At 41.4% G+C, this 24,304-nt stretch overlaps 1 protein-coding gene across 1 annotated transcript in view; it reads right to left on the reverse strand.

The window, feature by feature from the left end:
- The window catches only part of TRHDE (thyrotropin releasing hormone degrading enzyme), a 1,069,075-nt gene that overhangs the window by 498,081 nt on the left and 546,690 nt on the right, over positions 1 to 24,304 (reverse strand). The window contains exon 4 of the mRNA XM_082253105.1: positions 17,423 to 17,577. Coding sequence (XP_082109231.1) covers positions 17,423 to 17,577 — 155 coding nt within the window. The remainder of the gene's footprint in view (positions 1 to 17,422; positions 17,578 to 24,304) is intronic.

Below are 24,304 nucleotides of genomic sequence, written 5' to 3' on the forward strand. Positions count from 1 at the left end.
AACACCTAGTCCTTTTTCCTCTAAATAATAATAATAATAATAATAATAATAATAATAATAATAATAATAATTGATCCCTGTCTTCTGGTGCCTTGTGGTACTTTAAAAATGACTATACACACTAAAATCTAATTGTACAATCTCTTTAAATTTACTAAAGCTAAGTAATACAAGGATAAACCTACATAATCCAATCTGTTTCTATCCAATCAAGCAGACTATTACATTGCATGGTAGATCTAAAGGGGATTTAACAATCAGAATGGAAAGAGGGCACAATAATTGGGGCCCTCGAACATGGGACTGGGGATGCTACAAAGATAGTTTTTGAAAAGAAAATTTAATAAAATAAAAAAAAAAAAATGTTTGAGGTAAATTACGGGGTTGTGGGCCCTTTAAGAGCTCAGCCTTCCCCTCACCTGTATTAGTGGTGGGAAGGTTGAGTTATACATGCTTCTCTGGAACTTTCTGTACCCCTATATAAAGGTGAGTACGTTCAGGGGGCTTCACTGTTGACTGGTAGCTGCCTGGCGAGCTCCCCTCAGAGCTATAATACAGAGCTCGCCGGCAGTTTTCCAGTCATGAAGACCCTGGTATAGAATGTCCTGGAGAAGGCGGCTGAAGCGGTAGGCGAAGAGCGGCTCCGGAGGTGCTTAGAGTGGGAAGAAGAAGGATCGCCGCGGGGAAGAGCCAAAGAAGAAGGGGTTCACCTACCAGAAGAAGCCATGCAGGAGGTAGAGCTGCCCGCAATGCTGAGTACCGTGCCGCCGCTTCGGAATCCGGAGAACCAGAGAGTGGCATCTTGGAGGATACAGTGGAGCCTGCCTCCAGAGCGGCCAGCCTCTTCGCATCAAGTGGAAAGTAGCCGCCCAGCAGAGGAGGAGCCAGGAGACATCTAGGAAAGGCCGAGGCAAAGTCAAAGATGCCAGAAGAGGCGGCAAATCCTCTCCCCGTCCCCGCCGGGAGGAGAGAGGCGGGATAGGTCCTGGCTTCCAGGAAGAAGGGCTGGGGGACCAGTAGCTTTGAGGGTTGCCAGGCAACCGGAGCAGCAGGCATTTAGGCAAATATCGCTAGATGCTGCTGCAGAAGGTAGATTGGAGCACAGCTTTCCTAGCAATATCACACCCCTTGAAGAGTCAGTACAGCAGGAGGTTTCCCCTGCAGTGTAGGGCCTGAACACTACTCTACCAACTAACGTCGGTGAGTTTTTACAAGTTAATGTTTTACATAATTTAATTGATTCCTTATCTAAATTTGCAAATTCTTTAAATGTTACTAAAACTTCTGTTCCTAGTAGTGTTCCTTTAAATGTTCAGTTTCCTGTTAATGTTTGGAACCCTATTAACACACAAACTGCTACAGTGGTAAGCAATGTTTCTCCTATTGTTTCTAATTTATCTAACATAGATGTGAATACCAAATTTAACCAGTTAGTTAATGCTGTTCCTGAAACTTGTTTAAAAAAAGTTTTACCTTGTGATGTGTCACCATTGGGTTATCATCTAGCTAATGCAGTGAAAGACAAAATTTGGAAGGGTGAATTTATTGATCTTCTTTCTTTATTTTTTAAATTTAACAATTTTTATTGTTTTTTTTTAACACATACAGATAAATTAAACCATAGCGTATATAACATACATCATAACAAACAGAACATAAACAACAACAAAAAATAATTAAAAAAAAGAGGAGGGGGGGACCCCCCCTCACCCAGAATGTGAAAAAAGTTAAAAAGTTATTCATCATTAAACTCATTGTGAATCCAAACTCAGCATAGCACACTGTGACAAATCCAAACACATCCCTCCCCAGAAAAAAAAAAAAGAGAGAAAAAAAGAAAAAGGAACCAATTTTTTTGATCTAGACAATCGTGCACGTGTTCAGATATTCCCTCCATATGAGGGGGTAAGAAGTAGATTGAAAGACCCTGCCTAGGGATTTAGTGAGAAGTGTATCTTCCCCACATTAAAAATCGTGTGTTACAAAAAAGTAACCAAGCTTTATAAGACCCCCTAGGATCTAACTCAAAACAAAGGGAAGAAAAAAAAAAAAAAAAGGGCAAAGGAAAGGAAAAAAATAAAAATTTGACCACGCAAAAGGATAAGGGTCGGGGAAGGAGGAGGGAAGACACCCACGCAACGCAAAATCTATACCTCCAAAGAGCTGGAGGACGCCTCTGACCCGGTGAAAGATACCCATGGCAACCAACGGGCTCTAGTCACCTCCTCTGAATTTTTTAACACCGATGTCAGTTCCTCCATCCTATGGATCTCTTTAACCTTACCGAACCATATTTTCAAAGAAGGAGTCTGGGTTTGTCTCCATAGAATAGGAATGCATGCCTTCGCAGCATTTAGAAGTCTAAGTGTCAGAGATTTTATATATTTTTTTGACGAACCCTTTGTGAAATGCAAAAGACATAAAGCGGAATCATCCTGTATCTCAACCGCTGTCAACTGTTTAATTATTGCAGCAACTTTCGACCAAAATACCTTTATAAGGGGGCATGACCAGAAAATATGGACCACAGTCCCTACCTCCGATCCACAGCGCCAACATCTGTCCGTGCAATTCTCATCCATCTTATGTAGCACCTCAGGGACTCTATACCACCTAGTGAGTATTTTGTAACCCATCTCCTGGATCTTACAATCCATAGATGATTTATGGACTGTAGCCAGGATTTTATTGACTTGCCCTGTAGATAGGGATAACGCGAGCTCATGTTCCCACCTCTGTATAAACCTTCTTTCTTTATTACCTTCATCAAAAGAATTTGCTTTTAAAGGTGAGAAGAAATCTGATAATGCAGCAGATGATAACTGACGGCGTCTAATTCATAGGTCATTCATAATTGGTCGCAAGCCTTTAGCATTTTTTCTGCAGTAATGGGAGACATCTAGAACATATTTTGGAGGCTTGTATGAAACACGTTGGTCTTTGGTTGAACTTGATTCTTCCTCAGAGATATACACCCATGAAGCAGTTAAACATTACCGCTAATACTCTAGCTTATCGTAAAGGAATTAGTTATGCTTTTAATGAGGCCCAATGTAAATGGGCCTTTGCCTGTAGATATAAGCACGAGTGCTCATATTGTTCTGGGACTCATCCCTTGTCAAAGTGATTTAAGAAAGTAAGCCAGCATAATCAATCGGCAAGGGAAATTTTTCAAAAAGCCTGCACTTTAGTGAGGCTGAAAAAAATGTACCCTTGACTGCTGCTATATCCAAACACAGCACAGTTAATGTTTTTTTTTTTAGGTTTTTAAGATTCCTGTATTTACAGGTACAGGTTGTAAGTTGGAAAAAAATTAAAGTCAGTGGATCATTTTGCTCACATCGCTAGAGAAAAGATCTTTAAAGAAATTGCGGCCAGGCGAGTAGCAGGTCCTTTTTTGTCTCCTCCATTTGTTAATTTTTGTGTTTCTCCTTTAAGTTTAGTGCCCAAGAAGGAACCAAATGCCTTTCACATTTTACATCATTTGTCATTCCCTCATGGAAGTTCACTAAACGATGAGATAGATCCAACATTAACATCGGTAACGTATGCTACTTTTGATGATGCTGTTTGCTTGATTAAGCAATATGGTTCAGGACTCAAGAGCTCTGTTAGCAAAGGTGGATATCCAGTCCGCCTTTAGACTCCTGTCTATATCACCTGAGTCGTTTAATTTGCTGGGTTTTTATTTTGATGGTTTTTATTTTTTCGATCGTTGTTTACCTATGGGTTGCTCCCTTTCATGTGCATATTTTGAAACATTTGCTACTTTTTTACAATGGGTAGTCATTCACGAATCAGGGTTTCAAGGCATCTTACATTATGTAGATCATTTTTTTATAACAATAAAAAGATTGGGGAGATGGGAATCACAGATATTTAATTTGTATATAAGACCTAATGTATCTGTTTAATTTCCTAGGTGTCAAGTTTTCAGTTTGGATTGTTGGACACTGGGCTCACAAACGGCATCTCAACGCTGTTATTCAGAAAACTTATCTTTACAAGATAATCAATTTAATGTTTTCTGTAAAGGGATACGAGGTTTGCATTGGGTTAATCTTTGTTCTTTAATTTCCAGGTTATCTCACATTTGGCCATCACCATCCATTATGGTATTACATTTAGGTGGAAATGACATCGGAAATTTAAAATCTTTTGAGTTATTATTTATAATTAAAAAACATTTATACCAATTTAAGCTGTTTTCCCTAATTCAGTGATAATATTTTCTGAAATAGTTCCACGACCTAAATGGTTTTCCTCTCCTGAGTTTAAACCTCTTGAGAAAATTAGAAAGAGAATTAATCACTCTATTGCCAAGTTTATGCCATCAATTGGTGGTTATTCTTTTCGTCACGTTGACCTTGAAGGGGGTTTTCCTGGCCTTTATAGGCAGGATGGAGTTCATTTATCAGAGATAGGTCTGGACATATTTAATCTGGGCCTTCAGAGATGCATAGAAAAGGCTGCGGGTTTTGGTGGGTCAGCTCTAGTTTGCAACTAGTTCCGGCTTGTGGGACGTTGGTTGTTGCATAAATCTGGATTCGATTTTGCGTGAGTTCTGTGATAGATAGAGTTTCAATATGGATTTTGGTTGAATAAAGATTTAACTTAATATTAAACCAATGAAGTGCCACTGCCATTTTAATGCCAAAAATGTCTCTGTGTGTGTGTTTCTTGCTTTAATGAATTTTTCATATATTTATGATACACATTAATCATCCTGTCCCATATATAATGTGATGCCACCTTTATGTAGTAACAAAAATGTATGAATGACACAGCTCTTGTTTTTATTGCTTGTTTTTTATTGTTTTTATTGCCAATTTATGGATACTCATAAGCCAGTTATTTTACCAAACAAAAAGAAACACATGAAATATTTTGTAAATTGTAACTTTAACCACTTCTGGACCGGAAGGATTTGCCCCCTTAATGACCAGGCCTTTTTTTGCGATTCGGCACTGTGTTATTTTAACTGACAACTGTGCAGTCGTGCAATGATTTACCCAAATAAAATTGACGTCCTTTATTTCCCCACAAACAGGGCTTTCTTTTGGTGGTATTTGATCACCTCTGTGTTTTTTTGATTATGTGCTATGAACAAAAAAATGCAACAATTTTGAAAAAAAAGCAGTATTTTTCACTGCATGCTATATAACATTCCCAATAAAAAAAATTTAAAACCAAATTTTTTAATAATTTTTGGCCAATTTGTATTTTGCCACATAATTTTGGTAAAAAAAATCCCAATAAATGTATTTTGATTGGTGTGCGCAAATGTTATTGCATCTATAAACTAGGGGAAAGATTTATTTATTTTTTACTAGTAATGGCAGCGATCAGCGATTTTCAGCGGGACTGCGACATTGCGGCGGACAGATTGGACCCCTAACTGACATTTTTTACACTTTTGGGGGAACCAGTGACATTACTACATTAAACAGTGCTAAGAATATGCACTGTTACTATAATAATGACACTGGCAGGGAAGGGATTAACATCAGGGGCGATCAAAGGGTTAAATGTGTACCTAGAGGGTGATTCTAACTTTGGGGGGGGGGAAGACTTGGTGGATGGAAACAGGGCTCCTGTGTTTTAAAATAACAGGAACACATATGGATGCTTAGATCCGAGGCTCCGTCTCGTCCCGGACCATCCAGCTCCATCCCGCTAGCATCGGGCAACGCAGGCGGCTCACCCACTCCATCCACATCGGGGCACCTCAGAGACTCCTCTCATGGCCTCGGGGATGGTCCGCAAGGATCTCTCCTGCAACCCGGGCTTCGGAGCGGAGGTTTCGGGCCTACACAAGATGGCGCCGCACAAGCCGGAGGATCGAGATCCCGGGACGGAGGGGATGGATGACAGCGATGCAGGGGGCCGCCACTCGCCCCACGCATACCCGGATGGCACAGTGAGTAACAGCACTCATGCTGTCCCATCCCCAGCTTCCACGGAATCGCTTATCGGGGGTTCTCTAGGGGACATGCTCCATAACCCTGCCCGAGGCCTACAGTGCAGCCCCTCAATTTCCAACATCTCTGAGCTTACACCTCCTGCTCACACTATGGACTTTAATGCCATGATGTCAGCCTTCTCTAAAATGCTTTCTGATGGATTAGCTCAAGCGGCCAGCCAAATTAGACACACCATCCAAGCAGACCTGCAAAACCTGGGCACCAGAATAGAAATCATAAAGTCCAAAATGGATCAAACCAATGTTCCCCCTAAAGTGCGCGCATGCGCGGACGCGCAGTGAAATTTATGGTCCCGCGCAAGCAGCTATGTAGACCGCGCACCTATTTAGACAGCACAGAAGTGGCAGCTGGGGAGAAGAGCGTGCGCCCCGAGAGCACGCCCATTGTGTGACAATAGCGAATGAAAATTCGCTATTGTCACACGGATCCTTCTCCTGGCCAATCAGGGAGCGGGTCCTCCCGCTTCCTGATTGGCCGAAAGGCCAACTTCATGCCATTGGCCGAGGAGGAGGCGCCGGGACTCGGGAGGACGGAGACGCGGGAAGCCGGGGACTGAAAAGTGACCGGACCGTCCTTGAGGTAAGTGCACGGGGGGGGGGTGCTCGCGGGGGCCAAGTCACTTACGGCTGGTGGTCAAACACCAGAAGAACCAACTCGGCCAGGAGGCATCGCTGGAAGTGCTGGGGAGAGCGGAGGATCGCTGCCATCATACCCAGGGAAATCAGAGCTCTCGCTTAGAACGTTCTACTCACTCCATGCAGGTCAGGCAATGCTACGCCCCCCTCATCTTTTTACAGTACTGTAATGTAGCCCAATTAATATTATTTTAAACAAAACAGTTCCACAATAGACGAGGTAGCCTACCCCTATTAAGGGGCCAGATGGCATTTCATGCTGTGACTTGTAGTTCCACAATAGCTGAGGTTCCCTTCCCCTAGTATAGGGCTAGCTGGCAAGTCATGCTGTGACATGTATTCCACAATAGCTGAGGAAGCCTCCCCCTAGTATAGGACCAGCTGGCAGCTAATGCTGTGATTTTTAGTTCCACAACAGCCTAGGTAGCCTGCCCCTGGTAAAGGGCCAGCTGGCAGGTTAAGCTGTGACTTGTAGTTCTACAATAAATGAGGCTGCCTACCCTAAGTATGGGGCCAGCTGGTAAGTCATGCTGTGACTTGTACTTCCATAATGGCTGACGTAGCCTACCCCTGTATAGGACCAGCTGGTAGGTTATGCTGTGACCTGTAGTTCCACAATGGCTGAGGTAGCCCATCCCTGCTATAGGACCAGCTGGCATGCTGTGACTTGTAGTTCCATGGCAGTGGGCTAGTCCAGCAATGAGTGTCACCTATTGAACATTTATTATTACTATTACCTTTAGACTGAGCAATTTCATCAAAAATCGTATATTGTCACAAAAATTGCATGTTGCCATTAACTATGGGCTATATAGTTTGATAGAATATTAGTAAATCGTATTAACTGTTCAACCAATTTTACAGTATACTATACTGTAAAATTGGTTGTGAACAGTTAATACGATTTACTAATATTCTATCAAACTATATAGCCCATAGTTAATGGCAACATGCACTTTTTGTGACAATATACGATTTTTGATGAAATTGCTCTGTCTAAAGGTTTGCGCTCAGAAATTTTTTTATTTGCTCAGCACAGTAAAAAATTAGAGGGAACATTGGATCAAACTATCTCCAGAACCAACCAAAACACAGACCGCATTCAGGATCTACACGATCGCCTGGAAACTGCCATTTCCAAAATTGATGATCTTGAAAATCGCTCACGGCATTACAATTTCCGCATAAGGGGGTTGCCTGAAGCTGTACAGGATGTCCATGATGCAGTTCAGGGTTTCATAGCCTCCCTTATTCCCAACATTCCGGCACACAGACTGGAATTAGACAGGGCACACAGGGCCCTCCAAGCACCCCGGAAAGACAATCTCCCCAGGGATATTGTGGTCAAACCCCACTTCTACAAAGTGAAGGAGGATATCATGCGACTTGCCAGGACCTCTGACCGTCTGGAGATTCAAGGACACCCGGTCCAAATTTTTGCGGACTTATCACCCCTGACGATCCAGAAAAGGCTTTCTCTTAAACCGCTTTTGAATGCTTTAACCCAAAAGGCAATCAAGTACTGGTGGTCGTTTCCTTTTCGTCTCTCTTTTGCCTATAAGAGTAAGACACATGGTTTCTCCAGCTTTCAGGAAGGCGAAAAACTCCTTCTACAATTAGGCATCATCTCCCTGGAACTTTTGCATTCTCTACCCCCTGTTCCGGCGGTACCCTCCAAAAGGCCTTCTCCAGCCAGCCCCATTGCCCCTGCTTGGCAGAAGAAACAGTCTAAGTGATCTAAGGACACACATGTCACCTGAACTGCTTGTCAGCTTACTTTTTGTTTTTTCTCTCTCCCCTTTTTGAAAATTCCTGCCTCAAGAAACCCACTTCCCTGCTACTTATATGCCCAAATTCATTCACTCCAAATTTCCTCAGTTCTTCCTGGCCAATGCAATAAGACCAAAGGGGTAGGAATTTTCTTCTCTAAACACATGGGCTTCTCCCCCACATCAGAAGTTAGAGACCCGGAAGGGAGATATATTTTGGTGTCGGGGACTATGGAGGGGATTCAATACACGTTTGTATCTTACTATGCTCTCAACCAGGGACAAACTCAGTTTTTCGCTAAAATGTGGGCTAAGCTTACACCGTACCTAACGGGCTCTTTGATAGTAGGGGGAGACTCAAACACAACTTTCGACAGAATGTTAGACAAATCAAGCCCTAGGCGACCTCGGAACTTAGGCCCGGCCAAACGTGGTCTCACCATCGCCAAACATTTTCACTCACTGGGTCTGATAGACATATGGCGGGAACTCAACCCCTCCTCCAGGGAATATACGCACTTCTATGCCCCTCATGGTACATTTGCCAGGATTGATCATCTCTTCCTGTCCTCTGCTGATGTCCCTCTGGCTGTCAAAGTGATTATTAAGGACTCCCCACTTTCGTACCATTCATTGGTCATCCTAGATCTCATGTCCCTTCGGACCCGGGATGGGGTGCTTAGGTGGCGCCTGAACGAATCCTTACTCAGTAATCCCTCTTTCTGCAATATGCTGGAAAAAGACATTACTGAGTACTTCCAATTAAATGAACAAAGTGATGTGTCGCCCGGGACCCTGTGGGCTGCTTATAAGGCAGTCGTGCGGGGTAAGCTTATCCAGTTGGCGGCCAAACTTAAGCGGGAGAATCAAATTGATATCACTAAACTTGAAAGGGAGTTCCAAGATTTAGCCTCTTTAGCCTCGCAACATCGTCTAGAAGCTATCCGTCTGTAATGTTCCGGTACCTTTGGTACCCTAAATTACTCTTTTCACAAGTGTATGCGCCCCACCATTCTCTTTTGGAAAGGTGCGCATACACCTTTAAGACTGAAGCTGTCATCACTCAGCGCCGGACTAGATGGCTATTTAAAGCGCCGGTTCTCACTCACATGTGTTCGTTCAAACACCCTTACCTGGATGCTAACTTGGCTTGAAGCTTTCGTGCTTGCAAGCATACCTCGCTGACGGAACCTCGCTGCGCTGATCCCTGCATCCCGCTTCCGGATCATCCGCTCCTCCTGAACCAACCTTCGGCTGTATTGCTATTAGTGCTAAGTACCCCACAGGGGAACCCTCTATAAACTTATACTAAGCTTACACTATCTAGCTCTGCATAGTAAAGACTATTTATCACATCTGCATATCTAGATTGCTAGCTCTTAAGACTACTGCTACTTATTCCTGCACTGGGTTGATCACTCTTGTATGTCCACCTGCTACTCTGTCATCTGCTACCATACATGATTGCTAAACCTACCTGCATCCATCTGCTACTGTCTTACCTTCAAGTGTCTGTCACCTACCACCTCCACTCAACCTGTCTCTTAAATCTTCATCACTGTGTTACTACATACATAAAGTGACTCTAGGAACCAGCTTGTTGAGTGTGTGTATTTACTAGCTGAATTAAGACCTTCCACACATGATGAGTCATTGAGGTTGGGAATGGTATCTCAGCATCTCTCTTACATGACTACTGAAGTGGAATATTTCTGCAGCTGAAAATCCACACCATACATGAAACGCAGGAGTGTTACACCGTCTGGCCCTAAACATAACTCTTACCACCCGGCCTGAGAAAAGCCAGCGTTGGTCCTCTGCACAGTTTTATTACCAAAGTGACAAAATAGGGCCCAGACTTGCTGCCAAATTATCCCACAGACCCAGATCCTATGCCTTTCCTAAAATTAGGACTTCGGAGGGGTCCATTAATCTGAACCCACAAAAAATTATGATCGCTTTTCACAAGTTCTACTCTCAGTTGTACACTTCTAGTGAGGGAGCAACCCCCCATAGCAGGACAGCCTTCCTGGGTGGCCTTTCGCTACCCAGTATATCCAAAGCTCATAGGGCCTCCATGGAATCCCCCATATCGGATCTAGAAATCTTAGATGTAATCAAACATTTGAAAAAGGGATCGGCCCCTGGACCTGATGGATTCTCCTCAGGGTACTATAAGATGTTTGGTCAAGTGCTTGCCCCGCATATGGCTCGTTTCTTTAACTCTCTCCGGCAGGGTCAGCAACTAGAGGCCTCGGCCAATACGGCGTACATTTTGGTTATACCGAAGCCGGGAAAAAGACACTTCTGACGTTAAAAATTATAGACCGATCTCATTGATCAATAACGATTTGAAAATTATGATAAAAATATTGGCCAATAGGCTGGCAGACTTTATAGGTCGCTTTGTCCATAAGGATCAGGTGGGGTTCATGTCAGGGAGGCAGGGCCCAGACCAGAACCGCAGGGCTGTAGACATCATTTCACTTCTGGGGGCTCCTTGGGATGGGGGGAGACCTCAGCAGGGCTTCCTCCTTTCCTTGGACCTCCAGAAGGCCTTTGATATGGTTGAATGGCCGTATGCGTTTGATGTCCTGGCCAGGTGTGGTTTTGGTCCATCTTTGCTGAACGCCTTGGGGGCTCTTTACTCCTACCCCACTGCTCAAGTGAAACTGCAGGGCCACTACTCGGACGCATTCCTGATACACCACAGCACTAGACAGGGTTGCCCACTGTCTCCCCTTTATTTTTGCGATAGCCATCGAAACGCTGTCTATCGCTATTAGAAGCAATCCTAATATTAAAGGCATCTCATGCGGAAGTAGGGAACACAAGTGCACCTTGTTCGCTGATGACCTTCTCCTCTTCCTCTCAAGCCCAATCGTTACTAGTCCCAACCTTCTCCAGCTTCTGGATGAGTTTGGGAAAGTCTCAGGCCTCCGGGTTAACCTTTCTAAGTCCGTAGCCTTGAACATCAGTCTCTCGCCTCCTTTAATCCATACCCTCCGAGAACACTTTCCGTTCTCCTGGGCCTCCACCTCCATCCTGTACCTAGGGGTTAATCTAACCGCCTCCATTTTGTCTTTATATCAAGCCAATTACCCCCCCCCCCTCTTTTTGCTAAATTGTCTGCAGATATGGAACTTTGGGCCAGAGGGAATATCTCCTAGTTGGGAAGAGTTCATTCAGTCAAGATGAACCTTCTCCCCAGGATACTGTACCTTTTTCGTTCACTTCCGATACTGAAAGCTAAGGGGAAACTTCAAAAGCTCCAGTCTAAAATAGCTCAGTTTATTTGGGGCGCTAGGGGTCCCAGACTCCCACGGAGGGTCCTCACTAGAAGCCGCTTACAGGGGGGTCTAGGGGTCCCCCTGCTCTGGAGATACTACCAGGCGGCTCAACAGGCACAATTTTCGGTAATATATGCAATGGGGGGTAGACTGGACTGGATAGACATGGAACGACAAGCTGTTCCCAATCACACTATAGATTTCTTGGTTTGGTCCCCCTCACGTAGGAGACCCCCTGTTTTGGCACCTACCCTCTCCCACTCTATCGCGCTTTGCGACAGGCTCTATACACATCCCACACTCATTTCGGCCCATAAACCCTTGACACATATTTTTAATAATCCGGATTTCGTCCTGGGATTAAACATTGGAGCCTTCAGATGGTGGACCAACAAGGGGCTATTCAGGATAGGGCATTTTCTGTCACCTCAAGGCCCCTTGTCGGTCACGCACTGTATGAGTAAACTTAATATGCCTCCCTCAGGGAAATTTAGGTTATACCAGATCAGACACTTCCTGTCTTCCATGGTCGCGGGTTCAGATGCCGAACCCCGGGCCACTTCCTATGAATCCTGGTGTTCGCAAGCACAGGTCCAGAGGGGAGGGGACCTTGAGTTTTCATGGGAATCGGACACCTGGAACTCCATCTTTAGGAGGGCATTTAAAGGTATTTTGAACATGTCTCTTATAGAAGCAAATGTTAAGATTATTACTCATTGGTATCTTGCTCCCACCGTTTAGCTAAAATGTATTCAGGCACTGACCCCCTTTGCTTTCGCAAATGTGGACACCAGGGCTCTATGCTTCATATTTGGAGGGAGTGCCCGCGTATCCGTAGCTTCTGGAATAAGCTGTTTTGCATGATCCGCAAAGTTACTGGGCTATCTGCTCCCAAGAACCCGGAAGTAGCGCTGCTTCTTGGCCCTGGAGTAAAAGGGCCTAGAACCAGTGTAAAACCGATGCACTTTATGTTGTTGGGAGGAAAACTTACCCTGGCTCGGGCGTGGAAGTCTCCCTCGGTCTCTATGGGGGCGACCAAACGCAAAATCTCCTGGATCATGACCAAGGAGAAGATAGTAAGTATCTTCCGAGACAAGCAAGCGGAATATGAGGCCATATGGGAGCCGTGGTGTCTGTACATTACACCTCCTTCTACATAACTACTCTACCAGGAGGGGTGGGAGGAGTTTCCTCTCCTCTTAACCCTCTCCGCTTCCACTCCTGCATCTCTATCCTTTCTCTTTTCTCATCTTGAGCTCTTCCCTTTTTTTTTTTGTTTCTCTCTCATCCCCCTTTCTCTATTCTGCTGCCTCATCTTTCCTTTTCTATCCTGGATATTGGTATCTCTAGCTCTCTCAGGACTTATCTTCACCCAGCTTTTTTGGTTGCCAAACCGAGTTGGTAATGCTCAGGATAGGGGTTTTTTCCCTACCCAGTTTCCAGTTTGAACCTATTTCACACATGTTAGCCGTTTTGCATTTACTTGCACCTACAGTGTCCTCGGACTCCGTTCTGGTCCACGGACATTTTTGTCTTACAAAGTTTGTTGCCATGCCTGTATTCCATTGCAATGTTTTTATTGGCTTTCTCACTTGGGCTCTCCACAAGAGGGCGCTGATTATATTTTACTGTGAACCTGGTTATGGCTATGTTCTCTGAGAATGTATGATGTTGTTATCCTTTTGTCTTACAAAATAAAAAACGTTTGCAAGTAAAATAACAGGAACACAGGAGCCCTGTTTCAATCAGTGTCAGATGAGCAGTGTGCCGTGTTTACAATGGCACACCGCCTTCTGTCAGTCCCTGCAGCGATTGCAGGGTTCTCAGCAACCATCACGGCCACCAGAGACGTTGCTTAGTTGCAGGGCTAGAGTGCGGGCACGCAATCATGCCACTGATGGCGCGCGCGTGCCCGAGACCCGCTCCCACGAGCCGCAGTACAGGTACACCGGTTTGCGCAGGAGAGCCAGCCTGCCGCAGTATATCTGCAGCGGCTGATCTTTAGATGGTTAATGGAGTAAATTATCTCCTAAGATGTAACTGTGGATCTTTTACATTGGGTAAAACATATAGACCACCATGGAAACATATCTAGGATCACGCCTGTGCTAAAGTAAATAGGAATCTAGGAACACTTGTGGGCAGGGCATTTTGCCAATAAAATATACGTTTTTAAAGTGGAAGTAAACCCTCCTATCGTTTTCAGCTAAGGAAGCTGCCATTGTGGCCTCTGTTTACAGTTTGGTTGAGAGCACAACCAATGGGAGTGTTACATTTCCAGAAATGTAACAGTTTTTTAAAACTTTTAAATAGATGGGTTTACCATATTTTTTTTTCTTTTATTGCATTTGATTGAATTCATCCACATTCATGAGGAGGTTACATTGATATAAGCATATTGCAAACTGAATTGCAAACTGGATTTAAGATTTTAAAAACTAAAATTAAGCCTGGATTAAATGAGCAGCTTTCTGTCCTTTCCAATAGTTGGATAGTTATGCTGAATATATTTTTTTTTCTCACATCCCTTTTGCCATAACTATTAACTTATGGGGTTCTTTTGTCTGTCCCTTTTTTTGGGGTGAATTCATAATCTTTGGTATTTTGGATGATGCTATCTTCTTTATGATACAAAGTGTGTACTTAATATATACAGTATCATATAGGTAAATAATTTGAAATAATAGTATTTATCATTTTACATTCTGTTTTCATATTATGTTAATTGTTGTATTATATTGTTTTATGTGATTCCCCTGTTCAGAGAAGTGAACAGCAATCCACTGGATCCCTGCACATTAGGTATATTTACTGCTATAGCCTTAATTTTGGACCTACCTTGGTATACTGTATGTCTTTAAAGTGTTTCAGTACATTTGATGGTGGAGCTATCCCATTCTTTCTCACCTCTCATAGACCTAGGGGATTACCCTGTGCATGCGCAGGTTGAATAGCGTGGGCATCAGGTTGCAGGATGTGCACCTCACTGTAAAGTGCATGCCATGTGAACATGAAAGACTGCTCCCAGCACATCCAAAAATACAAATACATAAACCACAAAAAATACAAATCCATTAAAACTGTGCCATTTCAAGTGTCTAGTGTCATCTCAAATGCAAAAATCATACAAAATAATATATCTAATAAATATTTGACAGTTTCATGTGTTCATTGTGTGGTTTTTCTTGTGCATTCACCCAGTACAGAAAACAAAATTCCACCACCTGATGTGGGAACAACTCCATAGAGTTGATTAAATAAAAAGTATATAGCATATACCAGGGGTAGTGAAAAAAAATTCACGGAGGTCCGAATGGTAACATTTTCTTCCAACAGAGGTCTCAATGTTTGTGCAATGATTCAGATCCTTCACAGCCCTCTCTTATATCAAAATCCAATTCTTAGGGCTGGTTTACACCAGAACATAGTGCGGGAAAGGCATGTTCTTGTGCACTCTTCCAGCCCCATGCTCAAAATGCACTGCCTGTGCAATCTGCAGTGGATGTCCAAATATTCCTAATGACACCCCAAATGTAGATCACAAATGCAGTGTGTTTGCCTGTACCAGAATGCATAGTACCACAGTACTATGTGTTTTGGTGGGATCCGTTTCTGAAAAGCAGTGCAAAGCCATGCCCCAGACTTATATTCATGATTCTTTATCACTCAAAGGTTTAAATACTGTTATATTATAACACAGTATTTGATTTAGTAGTTTAGTTTTTTATGGACCTGAAAATATTATTAATTTATATTACATATCATACACCTATTAGAGGTAGTGTAGGCTTCAATAGAAAGCATGCAAGGATTATGTGGTATAGCTATTTCTTTAGGTTAGTTATGGGTAGTAGCATTGCTGCAAATTTAATGTATAGAGGTTAACTAGGGGCAATACATAGTAATTGGATGTTATTTAGGAACAGCATGCCCAGGATAATCCCATCCCTGGACAAATTCCTCTGGTTATGAGATTAATGTGGAAGAAGAGTGTATGCATGCATTAGCATAGTATCTCCATCACCTGGGTAGAACACTGAAGGCAACTGCAGAGCCATTAGGAGGGTAGGTGAGAGACGCTTATCAGTGGTTTTATACCAGTGGCAAGAATCTCTCCTTTTCACATGTTGATTTCAGTAAATGCTGTGTATAGCACCACTGAACATGAGTTAATTAGTAGTTGATTAAAAGGTTTTAAAACAATCTTTACACTATTGGGAGCTTCTTTTTTGTTCACTGTGCCAGTGGGAGAACTGTAGAGGCCTCAGTACTGCAGGAGAGTGATAATAAAATAGCAAGTGCTGTAGACCTCAATTTTGTGAGTCTTGGTTGGAGCACAGACAGAGCCATTGCAAGGATTTTTGTCTACTTAGTCGAAGGTGCATTTTGCCATTTTCAGATGTAGGTGCCCAACACACACATTTTCTGTAGGTGTGTGTGGGGGCTGTAATTTATTTATTTATATTTTCTTTTTATATATATTTTTTACATGATTCCTTACATGCTTGAAACATTTTTGCTTTAATTTGTATTTATTCATTAATTTATTTTATTTTTTAATTTATTATGTGATAGCATATAGGTGACAGGTTCTCTTTATGAAGACACTCGGGGTCTATTAGACCCTGGATGTCTCCTCTCTAATCCACTGCAGCTGATGGTACACAGGCTGTGAACCAGCAGCTAATTCCCCAGCACTGACCCAGGGAATGAAAGCTCCGGTCCAGGAAGTAATGTTATACATGCCACTTCCCTGCCTGTTTACAGGAGGAAGGCTGAATGGACAGAGGTCCACTGAGTTCCAGCCGCCCTTCTCAGCGACACCCACTATGACAGCACCGGGCCTTCAGGTGGGACAGCGCAGCCCTGTGACCATGGCAGGGGCTTTCGTGGGGGGGGAGGCGGAACATTGCATCACTGGTGGAAGTGATAGGTGGCTTCACAGCCGCTTGTATCACTTCCACATGAAAGTCGACAGTTGGTTCTACTAGAGTACACACACTCATGGCCGATATAGTGGCCGTGAGTGTGTTAAAAAAAAAACATCTTCAGCACTGTAAAAATCTGAATCACCAGCAAGTGGCTGGGGATTCGGATTTGATTGCTCCCATAGCCTGGTGTCCTAAGGTGGCTGCTTAAGCCGCCTTATGGTAGCGCCAGGCCATGAGCACAGAACTGAGTTTAGAGTGTTCACTGCTACGCGGTGGTTTGAGGATTTGAGTATACAGAAGACACATCATTTGTTCACTGAGAAAATCTATCTGGACCTTTTTGTTACAATTTGCTTTTTGCACTATAGGGGTTTGAAGATGTAAGTATATAGAAGACACAATGTTTTACTGAGATACTTTATTTGGAGTTTTTGTATACTTTTTTTTAATGAATTTTTCATTAAATTGTATAGAGCTGATAATTTGAGTAGTTTTCATCAAATGAGCATATTTGTATACACCATAGATGTGCTTGATTTTGGTTTATGATTACTGCTATAGGCACTTATGCACATATATAAAGAAAACTACATCTATTGCTTTGTTAAAAAAGTCAATGATTTACAGACAGCACAAAATGTTCACTATATATTAATGTGTTTCCAAGGAAGAGTTGATAGATTTAATTACCTTTTTATGATCCATGAAAATGATTTTGTAATAGTTATTTCACTAAATGTAATTGATTTTGTCTACAGAAAAATACTTTAAAGTCCAAATGTTTACTGTACATCATCATTTCACATTACCTACCTGATGGCAAATTTCATGCACAATGACCATGGTGACATCAAGTAAATAAGAAATTGAAGAGATACTTTGATCAAGCAGAATTCGTTGCTCCACAAATACGCTTAATCCCCAGTTTTCCATAGCAGCATAAGGATGTTTAGGCACAGCTAATAAATCTAGAACAAAAAAAAAAAAAAAACATTTTAAGGTTCAAGGGCTTTCTTTCATTCAAACACTGTATTCCCACATTACTGCAAAAAACGAATAACTGCAACAAAATCTAAAAAAAAAAAAAAACTAAAGCACAATATAAATTTATTGCCAAATAAATGTGCTTAAGAAAACTATAATAAAGTTGATTTAGCATATCAAAAGTTAATGTATCCATATTGAAATTGCACATAGAAGGAAAGAAATATGATACATCCTAAATAATATAACAATATAGGTATTGAAGCACTCTATACACTTTTAACAATATCTGCCAATAAGATCCAAAGGTTGTGACTTACAAAACTGAGTTCCCATTGCAGATATGGTGGCTTTTAGAAGGTTTTTTTTTAATGACTATTAATCTTTTTAAAATGTTGACAAGGACAGTACAAACTGTAGCAGTAAATGGCACCAATAGTAAAAAGTAAATGCACAAGTCATGATAATTAACCAGAAACTGTTTTGTACCAAATATATAAAATATAATAAGGAGTTTACAGTCATGAAGGATGTGTAGAGACTGTCCTGAAACAAGAGGAAGAATGAAGAAGAGAAGGGAACAAGAGAGGATACGTAGGAAAAAATAGAGGGAAAAAAGTTATTGAAAATAAATAGGATTCAGAGGGGTATGAAAGTCTCATAGTTAAACATAAAATCATGAAATTATAAAAGCCATATCATGTAACTCAGAGCTAAGGCACTAAGAAATTGGGAGGAGCAGTGTGTGCATTATATATGTTATGTAAAAGATTCAGTGTAAACATACAACAGAGTTACAATTATCAGTAAGTTAACAGGCCCAGTCTTGAAATTTGGATTCTGCACCTTGTATCTGAGCGACCATTTCTGTAAAGGTAGAATGAGTATTTAGAAGCTCTATAACAGGAGGCCACACTGGAGCATCATTTTATTTCCAACATCACACCAAGGCACATCTGGCTGCAATCAAGACATGTGTAATAAAATATCTTGAAGAAGGAATGTCTTGAGTGATACGGGTGGTTGATGAAATAACATGGAAGATGTCTTTCCAGAATGAAAATAGTTTTGGGCATTGCCACCAGATATGAATAAGATCCCACATGGCCACAATTTCTCCAGAACGTAGGGGATTAAAAAAGAGAAAAACAGTAAGCAAGTTCTTAGGGTGTAAAGTACTATTTTCTAGTTTTTGAACTGGTTTCTAATGAGTTAGGCATCAAAAAACCCTCTTGGGCCATCAAAGGGCATAATACAATTGATAGGTAGAAAAAGGGATTCCTATTTCATGTTAAATAAATAAATTAAATTCCTCTTTTAGTTGCCTCAGCAGAAGTATAGAAGCAATGGCATAGGTGAAATATATGTCTTGAAAAGAATGTAAACATCGTTGTGAGTAGAGCTGGGATAAAAAGTGAATCCTTGCTTCTTCCAAGAGGATAAATCTAAATCTGGAATAATCAGTTTTAAAGATGACAAAGGAGTAGCTCAGTCAATCGTGAGTTGGCCACCAGAAGATTGTTTGAGAAGAGATGGAAGGGTGTGAAGTGGGAGTCCCCACTGTCTCAGATGCTTTGAAGGCATGGGAGAGATTTGGGGGTAAGAGACTTCAGATCTCTCCATAAAAAGGACCTACCATTGCCCGTGCTATCACAAGGGATTTATTTTGTTATTGACAAATAATTGGCAGTGAGGATCAGCAGTTTCAGTGTTCTTCATTTATATTTCTCACATCATTGGAAGTCTACTTGGAACTGAAATGTCTTGACAAGTCCTGCGTCTGGACACTATGGATAGTTCCTTTTTTACAGTATGGTTAACAGCACAAAATAATATTTAAGTAAAATGTAATTTAAGATGAGCAGAACATACCTGGGTTTGGTTTGGGGTACATTCAGTGAACATTACTTATGTTCAAATGTGGAATCTGAACCACACTGAAATCAATAGGAGCTGGTAGGTAAGGAATTGTCAAACAAAGGGCATTTAAAAAAATGTTTTAAACTCCATTTGAGAGGTATAAGTAGTTTTAAAAAATGGTTATAGTGAAACATTAAGGTTTAATGTACACTTGACTGTGATGTACCACAGCCACCAGAAAACAAGGCAAAACCGAGCCATGATTTTGCCATCATTTTGCCTGGTTTTGTGGCCAGCGGTCAAAACGTTCCTTTCCTGAATGTGATTCTTCCACGTTCAGGAGAGGAAGGTTGAGGGAGGTTGAACCTCCCCTAACCGCAGCAGCTCCTAAAAAGATGCTAAAAACATGAACACATAGTCATTTTTTTTTCCAAAACTCCTAAACCTAAGTCTAAAAAAGCTCCTAAACTTAAGTTTAGGAGCTGTAGTGTACATTAAACTTTTTTTTTACTGACGATAAATCACATCATAGCAAAAAGTGCAACGTTTCAGAGCCTAGCAGGATCCCTTTGTCAGGCATGCAATGATCCATACAAAATCCATACCGACCCTTATCTTAACATGAAGTCTGGCAAACCAGACTTCTAAACCATTCCAGGCCACATGCCCTCAACTTGTCCCCAGACCAGAATTGTGGGGGTCTGCAAGGGGGCTTATCAGAATCTGATGCTGGACTGCCAGCATTACCAGCTTATGCCACCTTTGCTGGACTGACACCTTTACTACCTTCTGCAACTTATTCTAGCCAGCTGCTGCCACCATTACAAGCTCATGCCACCTCTCCTGACCCAACCCTATTTCTAGCACCTTCATTCTCTGCTGAACTGCCACAATTTGCAGCTTTTGCTACCTCCCTTGTCCTGATGCTATCGCCATCACCAGTTCCTGCAACTTCTGTTGAACTGCCACCATTACAAGCTTCTCCCACCTTTGTTGAACTGCCACTAATACCAGCTCTTACTACCTTTGTTGGCCTGCTACTATTATCAGCTCCTTCAACCACTGCTGGACTGCCACCATTACCATCTTCAGCCACCTCTGCTGGACTGCCACCAAAACTAGCTCCTGTAAGTCTAATGTAAAACTAAACAAATATATTTTACACAAACAAAACAGGCAATGTCAGAAGCTGATGAGAATTGTACTGTTCTGTAACACCACACACAGATTAAAGGCATCCCCCAAGTATGTAAATGAAAGGATTTTGATGTTGCTCTAGAAAATGCAATGAAAGCAGGACTTTCTTTATGCTCTATGGTATTTAGATTTTGTTTTTCCTTTGCATTGGTACATGCCAAATACCCAGCTCCCCATGTCCTTTTTTTTTTTTTTTTTACAATATCTTACCTATTAGGTTTAAAAATGTCCACAGCTGACTTTAAAATTTTTTGATTTTTAAAAAAATCACCCCCACAAACTTTAGTGAGGTTTAGATTTAAGTTTGGATTATTTGGACGTGACAAATGTGCAAGTGAAGTAGCTGCAGAGTTTAATAAATGTGGTTACGTTTCACTTTGCAAAGAATATGCAATAATGTGCAAGGAGAATACAAAAACTGTACTTTTGCTTGCACATGGTTGGATAGAGCAAGTAAGCAGAGCTTCAATTCATTCAATAGGTTCTGGGGAAAATTCCCTTGTATTTTGCTTTGCATCATTTAAGGTTCTTTGTGGTATACCAAAGGAAGCATTAAAACCTCTGTAGTGTATATTAATTTGCTTTACCAAACAAAAATTGCTGTACTCACTTGTAGGAAAAACAATTCACAGCATACAAAGAATCACAAAATATTACTACAACATGCACATGCTATCTATCCTTCCTAGCAAAAAAGCATGTACATTGTATGTATTAGTGATACACTAAACAGGTACTTAACTTGGTTCTTCCTGATGAGGAAGTCTTCTTCCTTTTAACCAGGATATCTCCAGACTATTCGTTCTCTTAAATTGTCCAGAACTCTCAGTTTTTTTGTTCCTCTGCACATCGCTTGTTCAAGTCCTCTTTCCCCTCCCCCTTTTTCTGTAGCATCATGTCCTATTCTGAGTTTCATGAACTAGGCCAACAGTTTTGTTTGCATATAAATAGAAGAATCTTAGTTTCCAAACAATACATTGTCTTAAAATATTTTTCCATATTTATGCTATAAAAATGACTAAATAGCCATAGTAACACACAAAGTGCAACTTCCTTTGCAAAGTGAACAGGCTATTTTGCTTTAGTAAATCATCCCCCTATTACTAAATTTGACTGACATCCTGAGTAGGGATGATCGAACTTTTCAAAAGTTCGGTTCGACCAGAACACCCGAACTTCCCAAAAGTTCGGCCCGGATTTCAGAACCCTATTGAAATCAATGGGACCCGAACTTCGGTAATCAAAAAACACAATTTTGAAGCCCTAAAACCCAATAAATACCCCTAAAAAGTGCCTAGGGTTCTGGGTCATGCCCCCTGGACTATTGATCACACACAAAAAGTTCTTAAAAATTGTCATTTTTGACAGAGAGCCAATTATTGAAAAAATTATTGAAAAAAAAATGAGATTTCTTTGGATTTAGTGTCTGGGGGGTCTAAAAAGTGTACCTGTGAAGTTTCAGCTCTGTAGCATGTCCAGAACCAGAAAAAAAGGTCATTTGTATTAGAATTAATATAGAACAGGGATATGGCTCCGCTATTTACACCTTGCCGGTTTTGTAGCAAGCGTTTTTTTGGGCATTTTTTGGGGGTTATTGGAGGCAGGCATAACATCAGAACTTCTGTGTAGGGGTATATATATACACACACATGTCTGTATATATACACATACACATATATAGGTGTGAAAGTAGCAGAACACTATGCTGGCGCTAATGAAATAATTAACAGGCATAGGGCTCCTCTCCTATAACACCTATATATGTGTATATATACATATAAGTATGTGTGTATATATACCCCTATACAGAATTTCAGATGTTTTGCCTGCCTCCAAAGACCCACAAAAAATGCCCAAAAAAACCCGCCTGCAATAACACACCTGGGCGTTTTTTTTTTGGCGCAGGTGTTTTTTTGGGCATTTTTTGTGGGTCTTTGGAGGCAGGCAAAACATCTGAACTTCTGTATAGGGGTATATATACACACACACTTATATGTATATATACACATACACACATATAGGTGTGAAAATAGCAGAACACTATGCTTGCGCTAATGAAATAATTAACAGGCATATGTCTCCGCTCCTATCACACCTATATATGTGTATGTGTATATATACATATAAGTGTGTGTGTATATATACCCCTATACAGAAGTTCAGATGTTTTGCCTGCCTCCAAAGACCCCAATAAAATGCCCAAAAAAACGCTTGCGCCAAAAAAAAACGCCCTGGTGTGTTATTGCAGGCGTTTTTTTTGGCATTTTTTTGGGGTCTTTGGAGGCAGGCATGACATCTGAACTTCTGTATAGGGGTATATATACACACACATGTATGTATATATATACACCTACACACATATAGGTGTGAAAATAGCAGAACACTATGCTTGCGCTAATGAAATAATTAACAGGCATATGTCTCCACTCCTATCACACCTATATATGTGTATGTGTATATATACATATAAGTGTGTGTGTATATATATATACCCCTATACAGAAGTTCAGATGTTTTGCCTGCCTCCAAATACCCCCAAAAAATCCCCCCAAAAAAACCCTGCAATAACACACCTGGGCGTTTTTTTTTGGCGCAGGTGTTTTTTTGGGCAATTTTTTTGGGTCTTTGGAGGCATGCAAAACATCTGAACTTCTGTATAGGGGTATATATACACATACACTTATATTTATATATACACATATATAGGTGTTATAGGAGTGGAGCCCTATGCCTGTTAATTATTTCATTAGCATAGTGTTCTGCTACTTTCACACCTATGTATGTGTAGGTGTATATATACATACATGTGTGTGTATATATACCCCTATACAGAAGTTCAGATGTCATGCCTGCCTCCAAAGACCCCAAAAAGATGCCCAAAAAAAAACGACTGCAATAACACACCTGGGCGGTTTTTTTTTTGGTGCAGGCTTTTTTTTGGGCATTTTTTTGGGGGTCTTTGGAGGCAGGCAAAACATCTGAACTTCTGTATAGGGGTATATATATACACACACACTTATATGTATATATACACATACACATATATAGGTGTTATAGGAGCGGAGCCCTATGCCTGTTAATTATTTAATTAGCGCAAGCATAGTGTTCTGCTACTTTCACACCTATGTATGTGTAGGTGTATATATACATACATGTGTGTGTATATATACCCCTATACAGAAGTTCAGATGTCATGCCTGCCTCCAAAGACCCCCAAAAAATGCCTAAAAAAACGCCTGCAATTTTGGTGCTGGCGTTTTTTTGGGCATTTTTTTGGGGGTCTTTGGAGGCAGGCAAAACATCTGAACTTCTGTATAGGGGTATATATACACACACACTTATATGTATATATACACATACACATATATAGGTGTGATAGGAGCGGAGACATATGCCTGTTAATTATTTCATTAGCGCAAGCATAGTGTTCTGCTACTTTCACACCTATGTATGTGTAGGTGTATATATACATACATGTGTGTGTATATATACCCCTATACAGAAGTTCAGATGTCATGCCTGACTCCAAACATGTCCTCAAAAAAGCCCTATAAATGCCTGCAGCAAAAAGCAGGCTGACCGGCGAGAAGCCATATCGCTGTTCTATAAGTGACCTAAGAGAAACAATCTTTTCTCTATAGCGGTCACCCTGAC

This window comes from Pelophylax lessonae, assembly GCF_965119305.1.
Source record: "Pelophylax lessonae genome assembly, chromosome: 4".
In the NCBI taxonomy this organism is placed as follows: domain Eukaryota; kingdom Metazoa; phylum Chordata; class Amphibia; order Anura; family Ranidae; genus Pelophylax; species Pelophylax lessonae.